Here is a 25,490-nt window from a genome sequence, read left to right as displayed (position 1 = left end):
AAACATTATATAAATATGTGAAGTCAAATTTGTTTTTTAGGAAGATGGTCTATATTTTTACTTTTTTTGTCTGTTTAGTTCTACCACTTACTGAGAGAGGCTGATGTCTATTATGATTGTAGACTCATTTGTTTCTCTGTTTAGATCTGCCAATGTTTAATGCTTGTCATATATAATTTGAAATTATCTTATTGGTTTCATCAAACAGATTTACAATTTTGTATATTCTTGGTGGACTGACCACTCTATTATTATTAATCGTCTCTTTTGTAGTAATGCTTCTTCCTGTAAATTCCACATTGTCTGATGCTGGTATAGTTAAACCAGCTTTCTATTGACGAGTATTTGTATATCTTCTTCCCATCTGTTTAATTTCAACCATTTACTATCTTACAGTGAAGTGTGTTACTTGTGAACAGCACATAAGTGGGTTCAGTATTTTAACCCAGTCTGATAATGTTGGTAATCTAATTGGAATACTTAGTCCTTTTGTATTTACTGTCATTAATGACGTATTGTACTTATCTCTAACACTTTACTATTTGTATTTAATTTTACCCACTTTTATATTTTACATATAATATATATTTCTATTTTATATTCCTTTTGTCTTCCTTTCTTGCTATATTGAATTAATCAAACGTTTTTTTTATTCCATTTTTCCTTAACTATACATTCTTCAACTGTTCTTTTAATGATGAGCCTAGAAACGACAATATGCACCTTTAAACTATTCCAGACTAAAAATACAAATTATTACTTTAATTCTGCTACTTCCCTGATAATGCTAAAACCTAACACCCTGCCCATGTGTATTCATGGGAAAATTAATCTCATGTTAAATCTTTTAGCTTTGTTACCCTGGAAACCTAATAAAGGTAGAATGCCAGCCATGTTATCAGCCAACACACTTATAGTAAATACAACCTGCCTAAACTGCAGTGGACGGGGAGGACTGTGACCATTCCCAAGTGTGACATTTCTTGTCCCTTGCTGGAACTCTTGCACTCTAGGCCCAGTGGACTCTTGTAAAAGTTATTGGTTCCTGCATGAAACTTGCAACTTCTGAACTAGGGTTGTTCCCATACTCAGCTCATGTGGACTTGATCCCTTGTCGCTGAACTGTCACTTGGGGAAAGGGGCAGATAACTGTCCCTGGGCCTGCTGCCAGACTGCTAGGGGAATTCTTGGAAAAACTCATGAGAAGCTGCATGGCTGGTTTACTGGGTTTCCTACTCTATCCTTCTGACCGAAGGCAAGACCACAAGTGCCCTACTGAGTTGTGCGAGTATAAAATATTTATCTAGCTGGCCCTAAATCCTCTGGCAGTGGATACTGCAGAGTGGTAGCCGCAGCAGAATGGACTTTCACAGCCTTGGTTCAATGTGGCCAAGGCACTGTGGCATAAAAGAATGCCCAGGGAGATGCAGATGAAACTAAAGTCTCAGTGCGGAGCCAACTTCCTCGGGGTCTGATGGCAGAAGTTTGACATTGTGTGATAGACGATAAATCTTTCCATTGTGGGACTAGATGAAAGCTGAAGACAAACTTGTGCCAAGAGAAACTGCCCACTCCTCCCCTCCCCACTGTCCATGAAAAGGAAGTGACCAGAAGCACAGCTGTAAGTGGGCTGGCTGGGAAGAATGACAATTGCCTTGGGGTAGCTGATGCATTGGGGTCAAACGGGGCCCTGATGCCCGGCAGGGGGTGGGGAAGAGACTCGAGCAAGCTTGACTCCATGTTTGTGAGGGGGGCTGGACTAGAAAAGAGGTGGAGCAGCTGGGTCGGTCTGGACCGAAACTGGGTTGGCCACAGATCTACTCAGCATGGAGAGGTGCCCACGAGCCCCTAGCAGGGGGAGCAGGGGATGGAAGTAGAAGAACCACTCTGCACCAGCACACAGGTCGAACAGGGCTAGGTGGCGAGCTGGCACACAAACTGGCTGCTTGGCAATGGCTGTGGTGTGCTGCACGTCTGGGGAGGCAGCGCTGTCCGAGCAGCTTATGTGGGAGCGACGTCAGCTGCAACCTGGGGCGGCGTCTCGAGGGTTTAACCTTCACTTGGGGACTAATCAGTGTCATCTGCAGACACTTAAGGAGATAATGAATGGCAATGCAAACTATAAACTCCTTGGGCTTTCCAAGAAATGACAAATGATAATGACTATTTTAAAAGCTGGAAGCAAAGAGGATATGGACATGCTTGTTCTTCTGTGAGTGATAAATGAGAAAGGGGTGTTTTATTTGTCATCACTGTCATTTTCTAAGGCAGCGGTTTCAAAATGTGATCTTCTTACCAGCAGTATCAGCCAACAGCTTACTAGAAATGTCCATACTCAAGCCCAGCCCTAGTCCTACTAACTCAAGAAGCCCAGCAAACTGTGGACTCTAATAAGCGCTCCAGGTGATTCTGGTGGACCCTAAAGTCTGAGAGGAGTTGTATTAAAGTTAGTAACTCAAGGTCATGGAGATTGGTCTGTGAGCCCACAATGGACATGGTTACTAGATTACCTTCTAGCTCTATTTTCCTGAAAACCTAATAAAGGGTGGATGTTCTCTTACCAGGAAAAATAGCTTATAGTAAAAATGACCTCAGTTGGTAACTGTAACTAGACTAGGAGAACTGGAAATAAACTATGAACACCTCATGAAAAGCCAGTTCCGAGTTTCAGGGTGCCGTGGTTCTTATAAAGAGCGAGGCTCTTTCCAGGACTCAAGGAGCTATCACAAAAGATACTGGTTTTTATATGGAACTTGGAACATCAAAACCAGGATAGTTCCCATAATACATCATTTGACTTGTTCTCTTGCACTTGAACTGTGGCCTAGCAGCAAAGGGCAGCAGGCAGAGAAGGGTCTCTGGGCTAAGCAGGGACTCCCTCTGGAGGGACACACCTGATGCTATTACACTTTCCCATCAGAAGCTACTACTGTCATTACTTTGTATGGTCACACTCATTTATATTTACTCTAATATTTACCCTTTCTGTTGCTCTCTGCTTTTTCCTGTTTCCATCTGGGATAGTTTTTGTTCTGCCTGAAGAAATTCCTTCAGTGATTTTTCGTTCAAGTCTGTTTCAGTTTCTGGTGGTCTAAGATCCTTAAACCCTCATTCTTGAAAATAGGTATAATTTACACAGAAATGCTCAGATCTTAAGTAAAACATTCACTTTTGACTACTACTAAATACACAACATTTCCAACACTCTACAAAGTCCTTTCAGGCTGCTTCCCCGTCAACCCTTTCCCCACAAAGCAACAAGTGATCAGATTTCTAACACCACAGGTGAGTTTTGCCTGTTCTAGAATTTCATATAGTTGGAACTCACATACTAGGTACTTTGTGTCCAACCTCTTTTATTAGCGTAGTATTTTTGAGATTCATCAATATGGATGTTGGACCTTTCTTACTGAATCCATTAGTATAATTAGTATCCACCATGTAAATACACCATTGTTCTTCCATTCTTCTATTTATGGGCACCTCAATGTTTTTCTGGCTATTAGGAATAAATCTGCTGTGAACATAAAGTATTTTGTGGACATGTATTTTCATGCCTCTTTGATAAATATCTAGCACTAAAATTCCTGGATCATATATGCTTAATAGACAACCAAACTTCTCCAAAATGTCTGTACGGTTATACTCCCAACTGGCAACACATGAGAGTTCTGGTAGCTCTGTAGCATCTCCCACATTTGCCATTATTGATCTTTCTCATTTTAGCTCTTCAAATGCTAGGAGTGCTTCCTGCTTCAAAGTCTATTTTTTTCTGACGACAACGTTGCTCTCTTTTTTTAATTGTTTGCATGGTATATATTGTTTTCCATCTTCATATTCTCAACACTTCTGTAATTTAAAGTGTTTCTCTTATAAGCAGCATATAGTTCGATTTAAAAAATCCATTCCATACTAAATGCTTAAATTACATAATCTTTTTTACCTAACTGCTGATACGCTTGGAATCTCTACTTCCTATTTTACCATTTGCATTTTATTTCTATGCACACTTTCTCTTGCCTGACTTTCTTTAATCAAATGTTTTACATTATTCCATTTTCCTTCTGTTCAATTACATTTTAAAACCATTGTTAGTAGTTAGCCTAGAGCTTAAAACTGTATTCTTACTTATCACAGTCCTATGCAAATTATTACTTTAGTACTTGGCTGATACCAATTAAACCTCAGAACTTTTCAACTCCATTTACTTCCCTCCCATCACCTGTTATTGTTACTGTGCACTTTAGTGACACGTAAAAGCGCGGCGCTTCAGGGCCCTGCAGCTATGACTGTGTGGCTACTGTTCATTTACATTTGTCTTTGCGGCGTTCTTCATTCCCTCTTGCATGTCGATATCTCTATCTGGGATGTTTTCCTGAGAACGTTCGTTGTTATTTCAGTGCAGGCCCTCTGGTGTCAGATTCTCTGAATTTTCATTTCTCTGAACCCATCTTTATTTCACCTTAATATCTGAAGGACATGTTTGCTGGTATAAAATTCTAGGCTTGCAGTTTTTCTCTTCCAGCTTGAAAGATGTTGTTACACTGGCCTCTGGTTTCTATCATCTCTGTTGAGATGCCGTCAGTCTTGTTGCTCCTCTGGAGGGACCCACGGTGTGTTAAAGATGGGCCATGCATTCTTTGTTACTGCTAGCAGATGGAGGACGTTTCCCCGGCCTTTGATTCCGAGCAGGTGCCAGCACTCTGCGCTTGGACAGAGCGGTGCCGTGGCAGTTCAGGCTACGCACAGGCTCTCGGAGGCCTGTGTGCTTCTGCTCTCACCCTTGTGGAGCCCCGAGCCATCATGGAGAAAGGTCCAGCTACCCTGCTGGGAGACAACCAAGGCAGGGCTTCCCAGCTGTGCCCAGATATTCCACCCTCTCCACTGGAGGTTCAGACACATGAGTGAAACCTTCTTCGGTGGCCAGTCCCAGATGAGTCTCCACACATCTTCAGTGGCATGAATGACTCCAAGGGAGACCAGAAGAATGTCCAGCTGAGTCTGGCTCAGACTGCACAGTCTTGAGCAAATCACGGTTTTGTTTGAAGCCAGTAGATTCTGGAGTGGCTTCTGAGGCAGAAATGGAGAACTGAAATAGTGTTTGGTGTTCAGAATAGAGTGTGGCCATACCACACACTTAGAACCTGTGGTGTTAGTTCTAGGACTGGGTCGACTACAACTGCAGAGCAGCCGTGAGACTCTTCACGGAGGCTGGATGAGCACGGAGGAAATCAGGACGGGAAGCTGGAGAAGGGGCAGACTTATCTCTTGGTAAAACATTGAGGCTGTATCTTAGAATACAGCAAAAATACCTAACCAAGTTGTAGATCTGGCTAGGAAGACTTCCAAGAAGAATGCAGAGAGTGACAAAGGGTTTTTGAAAAGCTATTAAAAGAGAGAGCACTTTAGAAACTACAGTTTTGGGGAAGGGTTTAGAAAAACTGCTTTCAAGCTGGGACTTGCAGGGTTAGAAAATGAAACTTTTTCAATTGTCAGCTTCTCCAATCAGCATGAGATTTTAAAGTTAAAAAAAAAAAAAATCCAGAAAGTTACCAGTAAAACTATGGCCTTGGGGTCAAGCTCAAATCAGAAACAAGGCAGTAGGACCTTTTGTTACTCCTGCCTCAGAAGGATATAGATGTAAGCCTCATAAGGCTCTCACAGACAAAAAGTGCCTAAAAATCTTAAGGGTATTTACACCCTGGACTCACATCCAAGGTAGACAGGGACCTTCTTGAAGAAATTTGAGATGTGGGTTCTGTCTGCAGTGACTTACCAATTGAAGGTCTACAAAGTCTTTTTTTTTTTTTTTTAAAAGATTTTATTTATTTATTTGACGGAGAGAGAGAGATCAAAAGCAGGCAGAAAGGCAGGCAGAGAGAGCAGGCAGAGAAGCAGGCTCCCCACTAAGCACAGAGCCCGATGCGGGGCCCGATCCCAGGACCCTGAGATCATGACCTGAGCTGAAGGGAGAGGCCCAACCCACTGAGCCACCCAGGCGCCCTCTACAAAGTCTTTTAAAGGGGTTGTGCCAGTTTGGACTAAAAGGGAGAGAAAGGTGGGAAGCAAGACGAGTGAGCTTTTCAACTGCAAACACAGGCCTTTCTTACAGAAAAGGAAAGACCACTCAGAGAGAAGGGTCAAGAATGGAGAAAGAGATTAGGGAACCAAGCCCAGGAAACCAAAATGGACCATAATCAAGGAATATTTCTTGTAATGCAAGTCATCAGGGGAACTGGTGACATACGGCCAGATGGGGTTCAGAACTGACACAGAATGGTGATGCTATGTCTTTCCCATTTCCTGTGTTTAAAATTACCATGAGTTCCCTATTCCTGCCACACTGCCATGTCGTGCCGGAAGCCCAGTAGATTCTCATCAGGTTACAGTACTGCTTTAACATTGTATATTAATAAAATGGAGAGATACTTAGCCATAAAATAATTAATTTTAGTTTTATAAAACTCCGTCTTTACATAAAGATCACACAGAAACAGATGAACAGTCTTAGAAATGCTGTGATATGTTCTCCAGGCTTCTATGAAAACGCAGTTTTGCAGATATTTTGTTTCATTATTTCAAGAGAAGAAAGTATTTAAAGTTGTGTTTCCCATCCACAACCTGAAATACCAACTACTCTTCACCACCAGAATACCCGACTTACGTCATATACTGAGATTCCCTGGTTGCCAGGAGCCCCACCTCCACACTGGAGTAGAGAAGACAAAACTGAGGGCCAGGGCACGAATAAAGGCCACGGGCTCAACATGTGTGGTTTAAAAAAAAAAAAAAGACAAAACTGACAAGGTAGGTTCCACCATAGAAGATACACAGAGCAGCCAAAAAGAGTACTAACCAAGGGATGGAAAAAGCAATGGAAAAGTAATGGAAACTCAGTGGTGGGTTATTTCACGTCCTCCCTTTATACTAAGTGCTACGTAACTCACACAGAGGTTAGAGCCACTTAGTAGCAAATAATCTGGGAAAGTCAGAAGGTGGACAGACGGTAGTTTCCAGCTTTCCTACAGGGCGACTCACCTTTTCCAAAACTTTGGCAATTCGTGTGCCGATTTGTTCGAGTGACTGCTGTGGATACTGGTCTTTGCCAAGATTTTGCAGTACCTGGTGTAGGGAAAGACGGCAGGTGAGAGCAAGGAAAGGAGCAGGATCTAGGTGACGCTGCTGACGCTGAGCTGGACACTAGGGCCCAAAAGCCAGCGGCTGCTCTGGGGTATGTGCTGTGGTCCTGCTGGTCGGGCACTTTGGGGAAGACATATGGAAACCTAGCATCCCCTCCGTACCCTCCCACTCGACAAAAACTACAGACATGTAAAACATATTCATTACAGCAACATTAGAAAAGAGAGTAAATAAAGAAAATTAAAACTATCTGTATTCCTGTCACCCAGACGCAACCAGTGTTAGTATCTTTACACTACTGAGGTTTCAGGGATTTTTCTGAAATAGCATGTGTACACACATACTGCCTCTCTCACAGAATATGGGATCACACTACCTACTGTCACCTATATTTTCACATAACATGAAGATTTCTTTATGCCAATAAATGTATTTCTACCACATCTTTCTTGGGGGCTCCACTGTATACTATCCTCTAACTGTACAACATTTATTTAACAAATCCTCTATTCTTGGTCATTTGTGGTATGTTTCTCAATTGTCCTTCCCAGTACATTGTCCGCTAGGCATATGCCGGGTCTGCTCACCTTCCTTGCCTTCTTAAGAATGCCAACAGGAGAATAAGCTGCCCCAAATAATCCTGACAAGAGCCTCTGTCCGCTGGCAAGCAGAGTGCTACCTACCTTGAGGAGTGAATCAGAATTCAAATTTCCTGACCCTTAAAAGAAAAGCATGAACTCAATCCCAGGACCTGAAATAAATCAGGTCTGGCCTAAAGCCACCTAGAGTTAGGCCCTCTGAAACGCGGCCCGACCCCCGGGCTTCCTGCTGTGAGCCGCGGCACCACTGGGCGCTAGCAAGTACAGCCGCGCTGAAGACGGCCTGGCACTCACCTCTGTCAGCTGACTCTCGCCCGTGTAGTGCAGGCTGGCCCGGTTGGAGACCCCGTGCAGGTGGTCCAGGGTGTGCATGCTTGTGGGCAGATTGCCGTTGCAAAGTGGCTCCACTGCCGGCTGCTGTATTGGAGTGGCAAAATCGATGTGTTCTGTGATGCTGGAAAATGGAGATTGCCATGTTAGCCATGGGAAACCCGAGTGGGTGGGGAGCAAGAGTATTAATAATCGGCTGATCGTAACTTTGCAATGTTACCAGGACGGTCTGGAACCACGACTCACAGACTGAAGAGGCAGCAGAGGTGATCTAGTCTGCTCTCTCATTTTATAGGTGCAAGAATCCAGTGCCTGGTGATAACTGTTTGCTGAACGTATCAGCAGAGAACGTAGCCCTGGTCAAAGGAGCAGCGCTGGAATCAGAGTCCTGAACTCAGTGATTTCCTGGTCCACTCAAGCTACCTCCTTTCTATGCACCATGGGGTCTGGTGTGGTCACTGCCATTGGCCATTTTTTCTCACTGGGGAAGTTTTGAACCTGGTGGGCTTTAGACTAGGATTTCTGTTTTTGGGGTAAAAATTCCCTTTTCAGTGATAAATACCCGCAAGTGGTTCCTATCTTTTATTTTCCCTTTATGCACAGAAGCCCACCCCACAGAAAAAATGACCCAAAGTTTAGATAGTATATTTTAAACAGATACAGCTATTCAATGTATCCATGTAACTCCCTTTTGTAGACCCAAAGTGGTCATTTTCCTGCTATCTGCAGGCTAAATGTTATATACTCTCATATATGCTGAAATGGCAAACTGGCATGGCCAAATTTTATTTCCAGCTATTTAAAGCTAATATGTATTAGGCAAACATTCATTCATTATTTATTTAGAGCCTACTACGTGTCACACACCAGAGGTACAATAATTAACAAGACATCGCCAATCCCTGCTGCTATGGTGCTTGTGGTCTTGTGAGTGGCTCGGTTATTACAGATGTTATCAAAGACGAAAACAAGGTACAATGTCAGTACCCTACGGGGAGGGAGGTATTTCCCCCTCTGCTGATGGAGGAAGGAGGTGGCTAGTGAAGGATTCCCTCGGGAACCAAGATTTAAGTCAAGACCAGGGTGTGAATGAACTAGGTGGGAAGAAGGTGGCGAGAACATCACCCCACGCAAAGGAACACCAGTGTGAAGGGCCCGACAGGAGGGAGGGTGGCGAGGATGGAAAGACATATGGCGGCAGATCACAAAGGGCTTTGTGGACCATGGTAAGGAGCAGTAAGAAGTTAGTAGAGCATTTTAAGAATTATTTGACTTGTATTTGAGGAAGGAGTCTGAGTATTGTAGGGATAAGGGGCAGAATAGTCAAGAGTGAATAAAGCACGCGGCCCGGCTAGGCACCTACTGAGTGGAACGAAGTGGAGATGATGGCGATCTGGCTTAAGTGGACAGCAATGGAGATGGAGAAAAGCTGATGGCTTTGAAAAACACTCAGAGGGTGGAAGCAGTAAGAAAGGGTAATAGACCAGATCTGAGGGTGAAGGGAAAGGGATCATTAAGGATGACTCCCAGGTTTCTGGCCTAAGCACTGCTGGAGCGATCTACTAAGAATAAGAAACAGAAAACACACAGAACAATGATTTTTTGGAAGGCGAGTGGACAAGGAAACAATGAGTTTGGTTTTCCTGAGGTTGAGGGGTCTCAGAGGTCTCTAGGCGGAAAGGCCAAGTCGGTAATTGCACAGATGATTTGAGGAAAAATCTGGTATGGAGATTCAAATTCAAGTGCTGTCAATATATTGGTGGTGACAGAAGTTCTGGGAGTACATCAGTCTGACTCGGAGTGATTCTAAGGTAAGAAGGCTTAGAGGTAAATCTTGGGGAACATCAACATTTAAAGGGCAGAGAAGGAGCCAGCAAAAGAGAATGAGTATCCAAGGAGGAAAACTCAGTTACCGGAGGGGCACCTTGGCTCAGCCTGTGACTGGGTAGGTGTTTGTAAATCTAGAGATGCTCTGGCTCCCTTTTTAAGTACACAATGTCAGAAACACAGGTTTTTCCATAAAGAGGGATCCAGTCTTTAACTCAAACTAAGTAAGTTCCATACTTCTGCAGACCTTACAAAGTGTGGGGGAAGGCCCTAAGAAGGGAGGGCATGTTCACTGCTTCAGTACAATGGACTGCGTCCACCCGTGGCCTGTGGTCAGCAATGGTCAGCCTCAGAAACTCTAAGCCTAAAAAGGACGACTCCTCTAATAACAAAGAAGGGCATCCCTGAAGTCAACAGAGACCCAAGAGGTTCGCTGGTACATAAATGCCACAAAGGAGCGAGGGTTTAAGATACTCACTCAATGTTTTTTGAAGAAACTGCAAGCCACGTACTCACGATGGCAGTCAGCTCTACCCAGCGCAGTTTGAGGCACTCGTCTGGGCTGGGCCATCCCAGACTCTGGTAGTCACGCTTTTTTCCTAGAAGGAAAGTATGACATCAACGCACACGACTGCAAAGGAACAGAACCCACAGTGTCTTACTTCGCCCAGGCTGGCATATTTGGAGGTGCCAGTCATTCTTCTAGTCTTTAGGATTTTTACCATCTAGAGAATTAGAATCTTGTCATTCACAGCAAAGGGAATAAGATTATCTGAGTGAACTCTTGGGCTCAAAGACAGATGATGAAGTAAAAATAAATGAGTCCACTGGATTTAAGACTGATCAACGGAAGATAAGAGCTAAGATATTCTTCGATGTTAACATCTTACCAAGTTTCATTTTTACCCCTCTATATCTTGATTTTATAAAGACAGCTCCAACTTAGGGGGAGCATGTATGGTTAAAGCATGGTTTCCCATTCTCGCAGGACTGACTGTGGCTGGGGGGTGCTTTGTGTGGGGCTGTCCTGTGCACTGGAGGATGTCTAGGAGCATCCCTGGCTTCTACCCTATAGAACCAGTAGCAGCCCCCATTCCCCCTCTGCCACACACACCACAGATGGGACAACCAAAATGTGCCCTGAGAAGACAAAATCACTCCTGGTAGAGAACCACTGCTGCACAGAAAAGCAGCAGATGGGGAATAACAGTGATAATGATGGGTTATCATTTATTTCCAGAGCACTTACTGTGTGTTCAGGTCCTGTACTAAGTGCCTTATATCCACAGCTCATTTCTCAGGTGGGAAAATGGAGGCATAGAGAGATCAGGTGACTTGCCCAAGGTTACCTGGCTAATGGACAGCAGAGCTCGGATCCAGATCCAGATCGGTCTGGGTCCAACATGTATGCTTCCAATCAGCGTGCTATTTAAAGCTATACTGGGCTTTTAAAGCTCTGTTAATTGACACCCTTCACAGGTACTACCTTTTGTGTACAGGCCCTTGACTTAGATTGAGTCCCCAACTAAGTCTTGTCTGGAATGGGGGTCTTCTGGAAGACTTACGATAGAATGAATGGACAGGAAGGAGAACTTTGCTTCTGTGTAACTTTTTCTTATAATGTGGGAATTTGCCAATAACAGAAAACTGTTTGAGGTATAAGCAGGGCTCTAGATTTAAGTAAAATGGAACAGTTTGGAAGAGTTTCAAATGAACTCTGTTTAAATGAATAACCAAAAGAATTAAACCGTAAGTTTCACAATAAAGCTTATTTTTCTGTAATGTTTAAGAAATTCACTTGAAAAGCATTTATTGAGCATCTATCATAAAGAAATGGGAACTGTGTTGAGGCACTAGGAATAGTCAGGGGAATAATACAGAAGGGGCCTGCCCCTGAGTTCACAGTCCAGGGAGGAAGGTAAACATGAACAAATCCTAGGATACGAAAGGATGACTGCCAGAGTGACAGTACGGGACAACGGCACGGAGGGGAGAGCAACTAATTCTGCCTGAAGGTACCAAGGAAGGGAAGGCACGTGGCATCGGAAGTGTAAGGATGAGTGATATTTTAGCACTGCTGATGTGGCAGGAGAGCAGGCCAGGCAGAGGAGGCAGCATATGGAAAGGTAAGGGGGTGAAATAAGAGCGTGGTTGGTTCAGAAAAATAACAGCGTGAAGGACAGACAGGCTGGATGCTTGTACACCACACGAGGATGTTTGGACTTCATTCTATAGGTAATGGGGAGCCTCTGAGCCCACACTTCCCCATCTTGTTCACTGGAATATCCTCACAGACTCTATTTATTTATTTACTTATTTTTTTAAGATTTTATTTATTTGACAGAGAGACAGCAAGAGAGGGAACACAAACAGGGGGAAAGGCAGAGGGAGAGGGAGAAGCAGGCTTTCCACTGAGCAGGGAGCCTGTGTGGGGCTCAATCCCAGGACCCTGGGACCATGACCTGAGCCTGAAGGTAGACACTTAACGACTGAGCCACCCAGGCACCCCCTAAAAGACTTTGTTAAATGCTTTGCTGAAATCTAGTTACATTGTATTTACAGCACTTCCCTGGTCTTCCAGTCTGGTAGCTCTCTTCAAAAAAGAAAGTGAAATTAGTTATGCATTATTAGTTTTACTAGTTCTTAGTAAATTTACAGTGGCCCTCATTGATCTCCACTCTTCCCCATGGCCTCACAAACTATCTGTTTTAGGATTTGCTTTAAAATTTTGCCAGGATCAGGGCGCCTGGGTGGCCCAGTGGGTTAAAGCCTTTGCCTTCGGCTCAGGTCATGATCCCAGGGTCCTGGGATTGAGCCCCACATCAGGCTCTCTGCTTCCTCCTTTCTCTCTGCCTGCTTGTGATCTCTGTCTGTCAAATAAGTAAGTAAAATCTTTAAAAAAAAAACAAAAACAAAAACCAAACTTTGTCAGGATTTACCATGAACCTTCTCCAGTAGTGAAGAGAATCCAGATTTATTTGAAAACCCAGGATACTGTACCTCTCTGGCTACCTGTCATCTCTTCCAAGCCTTAGAACTTTTAATGTTACCGAGAGTAAGCAGGTTCCCTGATGTCATTGGCCAAGTACACTCAATGCCCTATGAGGGCCCACCCACTTGAATACATTTAAAACCACTTAAGTGCTTTCCTGTCATCTCAACCACACCAAGCTTTAATTTTCACCTTTACAAGAAATTTTTAGTTTTTTATTTGTAAAAACAATATAGGCTTATTATAAAATATTTAGAAAATGGAAAAGCATGTAGAAGAAAATTTAAAATTACCCATATCTCTATCAGTACCCAGAAATGACCACTTACACTTTGGTATATTCTCTTCTATACTTGTTTCTACATACTTGTTTATTTTAGCTTCTTTTATCGAATCTAAGAGGTCATAAACATTATTTTATATGGTATAGGAAAGAAAAAAACAGCCAATTATTATTTAAAATATCATCAGCTGTAAGATACACCTCAGCTGCAGATACAGAAATGTGAACAAGTGTAGTCGTAATACAGTATATCTACTACCTTACAAAAATTGAAGTGTTCTACCTGTTATTTTATAAACCACTTTGGTTCTCTTACTAGATTACAAGCATCTTGGCTGCACAGTACATGGCATGGACGTTCTGTAATTTATTTGGGCAATTACCAGCATTTAGGTGGTTTATAATTTTTTTATTATGATAAGCGGCCCCATGATCAATCTTGCCACTTCTGTCTTTGGCATCTATAAAATGATTTACTTAGGGTAAATTATTGGAAGTAAAATTATTGGTTTATTTTTAAAATTTCTGATCTATATGGTCAAATGATCCCCTAATTGATCTCATTAACTCTGTGTATTACACATTTAAAGACAGTTTGAGGAGTAAAGATGGCATGTCGCTGTTTGTGTTTATGTCTCTTTGATTGCTAGTGAGGCTGAATATTTCATCACATGTTCAGTGGCCAACTGTACGTGTGTTATTTGGGGAACTGTCTCTGTACTTGCACAGAACTCACTGAATTGCTGTGTTTTCATACTGATTTGTAGGTGTTATTTTATTTTTTTAAAAGATTTTATCTGTTTATATGAGAGAGAAAAAGAGAGAAGAGCACACAAGCAGGGAGGGGCAGCGGGAGTGGGAGAAGCAGACTCCTCACTGATCAGGGAGCCTAAGGGGAGGCTCGATCCCAGGACCCTGAGATCATGAATTGAGCTGACGTCAGGTGCTCAACTGACTTAAGCCAGCCAGGTTGCCCTGTAGCCCCCTGTAGGTGTTCTTTAAATGATACTGATATTTTGTGCTTATCACTGAGTCTGTAAAAATATAAATATTCTGCAAAAATACTTTGTTTCAGTCCTCTGCCTACTTTATGGTGTCTTCTGATGCCATCATTATTTTTTTCTTTTTCTCTCTGCCTTAGAAAGTCCTTTTCCATTGGAAAAGTATATAAATATTCATCTAAATTTTCTACTTTTATGATTTTATTACATTTACTATTTAATGGAATTTTCATTTCCATAATGATGTTTTACATTTTGAACACCCTTTCCCTTGCTACAGAAGACAGACCTAGTAAAGGAAGTGCTGCTTTCTTTCTGTAGCTTTCTTTCTGTGCTTTCTTTCTTTCTTTCAGCTACTTTCTGTAGCTTGTTAACACACGATGCCACCCTTAAATAGTACAGCTACTACATGTTGTCAATTCCAGTCATGACAAAATGTCCTTTTTGGTGTCCTTTGTATTTTCCAAGTAAGAGTTCACTCTGGGATTTAGTCAAACTGACCCCATTCTTTATATTTTATTATGTGCCTCCTGCTTTCAGCTTTAAGTATACCAAATTAAATAAGCCATCTTTTCATGAAGTTAATTTTTGAAATCTAGGATAGTGAAAATATCCTTTAAAAAAAATTCTTTATAAAAGAAATTTGATCACTACTATTTCGTTGCTAGAAAAGAAAGTCAACTGGGCCCGTGGCAATGGCCCTGAACCTGGAGTCCCAAGAAGCACTTCAGGACAACTATGAACCCTAAAAGAACATGACAAATTCTGATGTGTATGCATTTTTCCCGGGCACAGTTCTAAAGCATTTATCTAATACTTAAAGAGATATCAGACACATAAAATATTAAGTGTTAATATTTATTGAGCCCTATGTGGCCAGTTCATTTAAAGCACTTCACATGTATAATTCTTACAGTTCTCACAACCATCCTATAAGACACATGTGATCCTATTAAACTAGACTATCGAGAATTAATAGGACTTCAAGCTCAAGATGATAAGAATATAAGCCCGACAGGCAATGGTAAAGAAGTCAAATAATATCAAAACAAACTTTTTATACCAACGACTGTTTCCTCATTTACTAAGCCCCATTACCCTCTCATCTGATCTCCTTCAAGTCACAAACACATCCTTAGTAAGAAATGAGACAGTGCAATCTGAAAAAAGAAACTGGCATATTAAACATTCAAATTTACCTTGTGGCCCAGGAGATGCCACCTTTGGGCCAGTGATCTCCAAGTTTGCTTGGTAACGATGTACATTTTCTGCTTGATTCTGTTCTACCTTTTTCGCAGGAGTTTTCTTATGATCTCCTTTGGGTTTCTTTACACGTTTGACCTGGAATGTGATCTGGAAAATGGAAATATGTTGGGGACAAATTAGACCAATTATCAAATCTGTAAAGGCTGTGGATATTGGGGGTTTTAAGAGTAACCGGTCCTAATTCTACAAAGAAAACATCCAAATGGCTAAGAGACAAATGAAAAAGTACTCAACATCACTCAGCATCATGGAAATACAAATCAAAACCACAGTGAGATACCACCTCACACTAGGCAGAATGACTAAAATTAATAAGTAAGGAAATGACAGGTGTTGGTGAGGATGCGGAGAAGGGGGAACCCTCCTACAGTGTTGGTGGGAATGCAAGCTGGTGCAACCACTCTAGACAACAGAATGGAGCTTCCTCAAAAAGTTGAAAATAGAACTACCCTCCGACCCAGCAATCACACTACTGGGTATTTACCCTAAAGATACAAATGTAGTGATCCGAAGGGGCATGTGCACCCCAATGTTTATAGCAGCAATGTCCACCATAACCCAACTACGGAAAGAGCCTAGATGTCTATCAACAGAGGAATGGATAAAGATGTGGTATATAGATATACAAAATGGAATACTATGCAGCCATCAAAAACCCCGGAATCTTGCCATTTGCAACAACATGGATGGAACTAGAGGTTACTATGCTAAGTAAAAGAAGTCGGGGCGCCAGGGTGGCTCAGAGGGTTGAGCCTCTGCCTTCAGCCCGGGTCATGATCTCAGGGTCCTGGGAACGAGCCCCGCATCAGGTTCTCTGCTCGGTGGGGAGCCTGCTTCCCCCCAACCCCCACCCCCGCCTCCTGCTCTGCCTACTTGTGATCTCTCTCTCTGTCAAATAAATAAATAAAATAAAATAAAATAAAAAGAAGTCCACCAGAGAGGGATAATTATCATATGATCTCACTGATTTGAGGAATTAGAGAAATAAGACAAGAGGATTATAGGGGAAGGGAGGGAAAAATGAAGCCAGGGAGGTAGACAAACCATAAGAGACTCTTGGTCTCCAAGGGTTGCTGGAGAAGAGAAGTGGTGGGAGGGATGGGGTGGCAGGGTAATGGACACTGGGAAGGGTACGTGCTACGGTGAGTGCTGTGAGTTGTGTAAGACTAATGATTCACAGACCTGTACCCCTGAAACAACAACAAAAAGGTAACCAGTGCTAGGGGCGCCTGGGTGGCTCAGCTGGTTAAGTGTTTTGACAGAATCTCAGGGTTGCAAGATTGAGTTCTGCACTGGATTTCACACTGAGCAAAGAACCTGCTTAAGATTCCCTCCCTCCCTCTGTCCCTCTCTGCCTCCTCCACACCCTACCCCCGACTTGAGCTCTCTTTTTCTGAAAACAAAAAAGTAACCAGTCCTATTCTAGAGTTCTGTTTCATTCTTACAGGTCTAAATGAAAAACATTTAGTAAAATGAACAAATAGCTTAGCCCTGAAGGGTGCATAGAGGAAACTGAAAATGAAGATGTCTGAGCTGGGCGGCTGCAGGCATGCAGGCTGGACAGGCTCCCACTTCGTCTGCCTCCTGGAAGAGCTAGCGATACAGACGGAAGTAAAGGGAAATGTCCCTCAGTACAAGGCCCACTCGAGGGCTGACTGGAAGGTGGAGTAAAGTGGCGCCACACCCCCAAGAGAGACATCACACTCTGTGAATGTGGAAGCCCCCACCCCCACCAAGACCCGGGCTATGGTTTGGTGTGAACGGACGTGGCAAACTCTCACCCATTCTGTGGCTTCATCATCTTCGCTTCTGCAGTCTCCGTAGCAAGAGCTTCTGGCCACTCCATCCTGGGGACCCTTCTTTAGCACTCGTATGCCCTGCAAGTCCAGACGCCGCCCTTTCATCTCCAGGGCTCCCCCAAAGCCTTCCAGGGGCCATGCCTGTTGAAATTCGTCCACCAAAGCCAGTATCTCTTCAGACATTTTCGTTTCATCTGAATTCTCCATCTCATCGGAACCATTGCTCTCCTCAACCACTGTACCTGAAATTTGAGCGCCCGCATATCAGTAAAGATTTTGTAGTACTCACTGCAGTACTTGAATGACTCCGACCTTGCTGTCTGAGCAGCTCTGGCTCTGCTTGGAGCAAATTCGATAACCACCCATAAAAATGTCACTCATCATCCTCAAAATGCACAATAAAATGTCCTCTTTGCTGTGTAGCTTTGTCAAAAACTTGGATAAGGACAATAGGAGCAGCACGGTGGCAGGCAGGCACTGATTACTGTATCACTAGTGAGCAGGGGGATGGCTATTTTATAGACATATTACTGGAAAAAAAAAAAGATCCACTTGCTTTAAATACAAGACACGGATGGCAAAGGTGAAATTTATTATGATGTTATTTATTGAATATGTGAGATCCTTAAAGTTTTATTCAAATAGCAAATGAAATATCATGGCTGCATGTCCAGGCCATACAGTCTAACTGCCTTACCTGAACAACGACTTGTTTAATGGGTAATTATCCTAATTCTACAGTCAGGCTCTTATTTTCACTAATGACCAGTGTAAAAGAAATAGTGATGGAGTAGTGTAATTTTTCCTAAAATGGTTCAAGACATTATTTGTTATGTTGCTCAAGTTTCTTATGTAAAGACTTCCACGGATGTTTCCCAGTACAATGGTCTAGAAAAATTCTTTCTCTTGAGAAGTCAGTGTTTCTACTGTTATACATTAAAGGTTATATAACCTTACACGTTCCCTTCTATGCCTAGATGACTAGAACATTTAGGGCAAAAATTTGTCTGAGTTTCTTAATAGAATGCTTTCCTTCCTTAAAAAAAAAAAACGAAAACTTCATTATTTAACTTTTGCTATTTTGAATTAACGGCTGAATCTTATAGTGTGTGTTCATGAAAGTCATCTCCAATACTTTCCAAATGTAGATAGGGTACAAAAACAAATAAAATGGAATACCTCCTTTTGTAATATATCTACTGGACAACCTGAGAGCTCGGGGTTGATTGCTCAGAAAATGCCAGTCTACATTATCCTAGTTAAGTCATCCCAATAACCTTCAGTTGGTAATTCTGGTTTGTTCAGTGATTTGAAACATGGTACTAATAAGGCCAAGGTCAGGAATCTCACTTCCATATTGACCAGACCCATAACCACAGCGAGTATGAACTCACGTTAGAAATGCACAGTATTAGTCTCTGGGGAGGCATGGGGTGAGAAAAGTGGCTGACCACCAAGGCTAAAGGCAACATACAGCTTTGATCTCTACACCTGGAGGATCTCTCTCGGCTCTGGTGGCATCTCTATCTTCCATCCCACTTTCTATTCCAGAAAGTGGGAAGGTCTGTTGTCAGGCTGGGAGTACCGTTAGAAATCTGTTATTCTTTCTTGAAAGAACTATAAGGCTCCTTCATTCGATAACAAGTGACTTTGAAATGTACTGTGGTCCTTTCAAGTAAATTTCTTTTAGGTTTTTTGAACCAGTCAGCTGGGGTTTTTTTTGCTTATTATTATCATTATCACTAATGATGTTCTGAGATAAGCATAAAGTAAAACAGGGGCTTACAAGGGCATTTTCTTTAGAATATTCAGATAAAGATGGTTATTGCCTAAATTATGTGGCAAATAGTATATCTTCTTGTTTACTACTATATCCTGAATATCTAACATTGTATGTGACACTTAAGAGGCACGGTTGTAGAATGAGTTAATGGAACTGGGGAATATTTTGGTTTGTGAGGTTCTTGAGGATCTACTGCTCCAGCCGTTGCCTTGTCCTGCTAGTGATTCAAGACTTTATAAACTCTAAGGTTGTCACGTGTTAAAAGCAAGCATCATGTCCTTAACATAATGTCTGGCATACTATATGACTTACTAATTTTTCAGTAGCTAACTCAGGGAAAATACCTGGACAGGGTTGCTATGGGGACCCCAAAAAGCAACTTAATTAGAAGAACTATCTGCCATCTGACTTGTAGCAACACAGTTCTAAGTATATGTATATATTTTTAAAGATTTTATATATTTGACACAGAGAGAGAGGTCACAAGCAGGCAGAGAGACAGGCCAAGGGGGAGGGGGAAGCAGGCTCCCCGCTGAGCAGAGAGCCCAATGCGGGGCTCTATCCCAGGACCCTGAGATCATGACCTGAGCCGAAGGCAGAGGCTTAACCCACTGAGCCACCCAGGCGCCCCAGAGTTCTAAGTATTTTTCATGTTATTTTAGCTTCCTGTCCTTCCTTCTCTTATGGGCACCATGGGATTTCCTGCACCTAGTCCTGAGACAGGAAAGGCGTTTTGATATATTTGGCGGCAGCCAAGTGTATGGGCTTAAAGAAAAGTGGCTTTTGGCCAATGGTAGACTGCAGGTAACTAATTCCCCAGGGTATAGTTAGAACCGCATGCATATGGATGTGGTGTTTGGAAACCTTATTTCCATTTAGTAACTACAACTATTCTAAATAAATAAAGCTGTTCAGTTGCAAAGAGTTCTGCAAGCCCAGTTCCAAAGGTTAATGCTCCCCTATGCCCAGACCATATGGAAATATATATATCATTACTGAAAAGTTCTTAGAGAAAGGGCCTTTCATTGACGGAAACTGGTATTCCAGTCAAGAGAGACTATGGAGCTTGCTGCAGGCTTTTGCTGCTGGCAGCCACTAGTCCTTTCAAAGACTGTAGGGGTGGGCATAGAAGTAATTCATAAAGAACATTAAATAACGGTGAGGAATGGGGAGATCATTAATGTGCTATGAGTTAGAAACAATAAACCAATCTTTATTTATTTAAAACCTACTATGTGCCTATTTCATGCTATGAGCCATATAGTTGGGAACAAAAAGAATCGGAGAAATTACAGTTCAACAGCATGGGGGTTAGGGGCACTGACCCCCACACAGTTGAAAATCCACATATAGCTTTTGTTTCTCCAAAAACTTAGCTACTAATAGCCTCCGGCTGACTGGAAGCCTTACCGATAACATAAACAGTTGATTAACATGTATTTTGCATGTTATAGGTATTATATACTGTATACTTATAATAAAGAAAGCTAAAATGCATTGTTAAGAACATAATAAGAGAAGATAAAGTACTATATGGTATTTATCAAAAAAAAAAACTGCACATAGGGGGATGTATGCAGTTCAAACCTGTATTGTTCAAGGTTCGACTGTATAATCAATCAGGTTGGAGAAACTAAACTATACACATAAAATAATCAGAGCATAATTACATTTAGATACTTTTTTTCCTAGAGGAAAAGCATAATTGAGTGTGGTCACAACGTGCTTCCTAGGGGAAGGCAGACTCCTGAGGCAGGGTTCGGACAGGCGGAGGGCCAGGGAGGGCCGAGAGGGAGGAGCTTGAAAGTATATACTCTCACAGCCACATGTATACACACTGATGTAGACATAGCGAAGGCAGTATGTGAAGGCACTGCTCATTTCACGTGAACTAGAACAAAGAATGCATACAGGTGATATCAGCAAATAAGATACTTAGGGAAGGTGGGTGACACTGAGGATGTCTGGGAAAGTCGGGAGCAAGATTCATTGTAAAGGGAGCCTCCTGTTTGCTAAACAGAAGAATAACAAGACGAGAGCCATAATGTGGCCTGTGCAGGCCAGAGTGGTAAAGCAGCTTGCATACTGAGAGGTGGAGAAGGAAGACGGGGAACAGAGACCAGTTAGAAAGGTATTTCAACAATCTCTCTACAGTTCTTTAAAGAGAAGCTGGCCTAGGGTGAAGACTGCAAAAGGGGAATTCTGAAAAGGGAGGAGAGAAAGGTACAAGAAATTTCAGTGGACAAAAATAAAATTTGGTGGTTAAATGGATAAAATGACAAAGAATAGGCTAAGTTCAAAGATAATTTCAAGATTTCAAAGCCTAATGTGAAACGGGGAATATATGAAGTTTTAGAATCTGTGAAAGCGAAAACAATGCCATGTACAAGGATTATGGAATTAGGAGAGGGCAATGGGACTTATCATGTTGGGATTTCAGGCACTTACTCGTTAATTTATTTAAGCATTTGTTGCCCGTGTCCAAAAATGTGCTGAGGGCTCGTAATAGAACCACCCATGGAGCTTACGGTCTAGGTTAGGATGGATGGAAGAACATATCTCCAGGCACTGTCTAATTCTGGAAATACAGAATTCAGATTTGGAGAGGTCTGCATCACAGAAGGTTTTAAATTACACTTGAAGCAAGAAGAAAAAGTAAAATATTAGGATAGCTACTTGTGGGACCAATGGTATAATATAAACTAAAAATAGATAAACTAAGATAGGTCTCTCTATTATTTTATCTTCTTTAATATGCACCATTTTCACACTGGAAAAAGGAAAATAAATATTATGAAGTGAAGAGACTGTGAGCACTCACAGTGAGGCTTAGAGGAGTTCATGTTTTCTCACTTGGATGAATCCTATCTCAGGTACTAGGAAAACTTATAGATGAGTTTGAGCCATGTCAGGTAGTCTGTCAAGAATCACAGGGACTCGGGGCGCCTGGGTGGCTCAGTGGGTTAAGAGTCTACCTTCAACTCAGGTCATGATTTCAAGGTCCTGGGATCAAGGACCCTGCCCAGCCAGGAGCCTGCTTCTCCTTCTCCCTCTGCCCCTCCCCCTGCTTAAGCTTGAGCGCACACACATGCTCTCTCAAATAAATAAATAAATAAACAAAATCTTAAAAAAAAAAAAATCACAGGAACTAGGAGAAGTGTTGAGAGACCAAGAGAAGTATAGGTTGTCCTCAAAAAGAAAGAAAGAAAGAAAGAAAGGAAAAGAGAAGAAGAAGGGGAGGAGGAACGAGAAGAAAAAGAAGTCCTGCATAATCTTGCAATATTTCAGACACACCTGGAGATTCATTGGTAAGTCTGGGCACCAAAGTTTAAGGGATTTTCAAAACAGAGCACCTTGATAGAAATGTGACTTGATGAAAGTGCCCAAAACCACATTAAATGAAGGACTGAGGAAACCAAAGGGACCCCATAGAAGGAACAGTAGCTGACATAGTACACACACACACACACACACACACACACAAATCAGGCTTAAAACATTATCTTGCTAGAAATATTTTTTTCTTCTTTTTTAAAACATTTTATTTTTTGACAGAGAGTGAGAGAGCGAGCGAGAGAGTGAGTGTGGGGGGAGGGGCAGAGAAAGACGGGAGAGAGTTCCAAGTAGACTCCAGGCTGAGTGTGGAGCCTGATGTGGGGCTCAATCTCACAACCCTGAGATTGGGGCCCTGAGATCATGACCTGAGCAGAAATCAAGAGTCACACACTTAACTGACCAAGCTACCCAGGAGCCCAGAAAGATTTTTTGTTTTTAATTCTAGAAAGATTACTTCGAGATTGGTGAAGGTACTAAGAGCTGTAACTGGAGTTGTTCAAGGAAACAAGGACATTTAGCTAAGGAAGTAAAACCACAGGGGCTAGGGTAGGTGGGAGAAGTGATCTTCAGATGTGATATTAATGAGAGACAAGACTGACTTCGTTAGCTTCAGAGGGAAGGACCAGAAATGAGAAGTCACATTTTAGCTCAATTTAAGGGAAGACTTCTAAACGGTCAGAAAATGGAATGAGCTACCAAGGGAAGACTGAGCTTCCTGGCCTGGAGCAGAAGCCAAAGCCATACAATGACTTATTGAGGATGCTCCGGAGAGGGAGTGGGACACCGGAAGATGAGTAAAAGAAAGTGACTCTAGGGGCACCTGGGTGGCTCAGTGGGTTAAGCCACTGCCTTCAGCTAGGGTCATGATCTCAGGGTCCTGGGATCGAGTCCCGCATTGGGCTCTCTGCTCCAGAGGGAGCCTGCTTCCCTCTCTCTCTCTCTGCCTGCCTCTCTGCCTACTTGTGATCTATCTCTGCCAAAAAAATAAATAAAATCTTAAAAAAAAAAAAAGAAAGTGACTCTATTGGGTAAGAAACAGTATTAATAATCTTGGAAGAGAGATTTTATCAAGAAGAGTTTTAAGAAGCAGAGAATGAAATGAAAGGTGAGTTCTACCTTCAAAACAAAGCAGACTGACAGCAAAAAGAGGTAAAGATCACACATTTGAAGAGATGACCAGCAAAAAAAAGTCCTTCCTTCAAAATTTGACTCAAGACATCTCCAGAAAGTCTTACATGATTAATACCAATAGGCTTGAGTACTAGAATTTGGTTTGTGAAGGCAAGCAAGGCACATTCTACCTCTGAGGATGTTACTACAGAGATCTATCTCCCTCTGGCTCGTAAAATAAAAAGAATATACTGTGGAATTAGACAAATTTGGTTTCATACAAAGACTCCACCCCATATGACCTTTAGCAATTCTGTCTTGAGTTCTAGTACTTACTTTAAAAGGCAGTGATCTGGTTTTGAAGTCAAGTAGACTTCCTTAAGATTTCATAAGTGAACAATGGCATAATGTTTAAAGCCAGTAATTGCAAAGCACAAAAGGCTTAAATGAAAAGTCAGATTAAGGTAGGTAGGGAAACCGACTTTTCAGAAAAACAAAACAAAACAAAAAACAAATCATCAAATTTTCATTTGCACCATTGGTGTTTTAGCTGGGTCAGTACAGCAAGAGAAAATGGACTTTCAAGAAGATAACTCAGAAAAGCAAACAGGGAATCTTTCCTCTAACTCTTGTGGAAATGTCAAGGTTTCCTTTAACTCAACAGATGTTTATTGAGCAGATACTGTGTGTATGTATTTGTGAGGACTTTGGCTCACAAGCAGCCTCTAAATCTGGAAGCAGCAGAGTCACGCCCATGTGTGCAGAAGTGAACACTGAGCTCCAACTGTGGACCTGGCTCTAAAAGAAATGTTTCATTTAAATACTAATCACTTGAGGGATTTTGTTTGTTTGTTTTTAAATTAATGAAGTAAGGGAAGCTCAGAAAGAATAAGTAATTTGCCCAAGATTTAACGACTAGTTGGGGTTGGTGAAAGGACATGGTAGCAAGATCTCGAACTACAAAGCCTATGTTCTTCCTTCTACATCTAAGATTTACTGGGGAGGATCTTTGTACTAGATGATGAGGTATTAAAGCAGTGGTTTTCATATGTTAGTTAGCGACACAATTTGTACCAATCCTTAGCAAAATGAAAAACATAAAAAGGATATGTATATAAAATTATAATACGCACATACAACACACACACACATCCAGATACAAATTTTTGGAGTAAGGTTGCTGACTGTCCATTTTTTGAAAAAGACTTGACCTTTATTGTGAGATTGTCTTTGTACTTTTTGACATTAAAATTTTCTTTGCTTTTATAAAATAATGATAACAGCAGATGCTAGTTTTCTTTAAAAACAACCTTACTAATTAAAAAATAAAGTTCTAATCCAACAAAGCCTCTATTTCTGAAACCTGGAGCCGAAGGGCACAATGCATGGGATGAGTTTTAGCTCTGCTACCTACTGATGATCTCGGGCAAGGAACCCAACTTCTCTGAGTCTCAATTTTCCCATCTATAAGATGGGCTTGATAATAGTATCTATTTCACATGGTTAACACATAATTCATAAGTTCGTAAAATATATGTTACTGAAGTGAACATATGTTTGTAAATTGTAAAGTATCATAGAAAGGGAGTGATTATCATAAGTTATTGGTTACTGGAAAGGGCTTAACTATTTGTATTTCTTTAAATTTTCCTCTAAAAATAGAATTTTCAAAAATTCTTTAATGTCTACACTTGACTTTTATTATAACACATTTTTATTATAGCACACTATTTACATTAAAAAATGGAGTTTTTCTCACTCTGATAACCATACCGCAGGAAGCCTCCTGGTATGAACATACTAACATATCGTGAATGTTGTCCCTGTGGACTTGTTTGTATCTAGGGAAAAGAAGAAGGTGCTCCCAGAATTCAACATATGGCAAAGAAAAGTTATTACTTGAGAGAGAAACCAGTCAGAGTCATCATTATACTATGGATTGAATTAGCAATCTGTAAACGAATCCACGCTAAGAGACAGTCTGCATGAAGCTGAAGGGACCTGGAAAGACCCCATCTCAGCCA

General features: G+C 41.8%; 1 protein-coding gene across 2 annotated transcripts in view; it reads right to left on the bottom strand.

The window, feature by feature from the left end:
• Window positions 1-25,490, bottom strand: part of TTC17 (tetratricopeptide repeat domain 17) — a 118,993-nt gene that overhangs the window by 16,394 nt on the left and 77,109 nt on the right. For both annotated transcript variants that reach the window (XM_044259116.1, XM_044259117.1), the window contains 5 exons: window positions 17,220-17,479; window positions 15,372-15,525; window positions 10,375-10,495; window positions 8,034-8,193; window positions 7,039-7,122 (listed from right to left, as the gene is read on the bottom strand). In XM_044259116.1, coding sequence (XP_044115051.1) covers window positions 7,039-7,122; window positions 8,034-8,193; window positions 10,375-10,495; window positions 15,372-15,525; window positions 17,220-17,479 — 779 coding nt within the window. The remainder of the gene's footprint in view (window positions 1-7,038; window positions 7,123-8,033; window positions 8,194-10,374; window positions 10,496-15,371; window positions 15,526-17,219; window positions 17,480-25,490) is intronic.

Source organism: Neovison vison, chromosome 7 (genome assembly GCF_020171115.1).
Source record: "Neovison vison isolate M4711 chromosome 7, ASM_NN_V1, whole genome shotgun sequence".
Lineage (NCBI taxonomy): Eukaryota > Metazoa > Chordata > Mammalia > Carnivora > Mustelidae > Neogale > Neogale vison.
The sequence above is the reverse complement of the archived record's forward strand: the minus strand, read 5'-3'. Positions and strand labels throughout refer to the sequence as shown.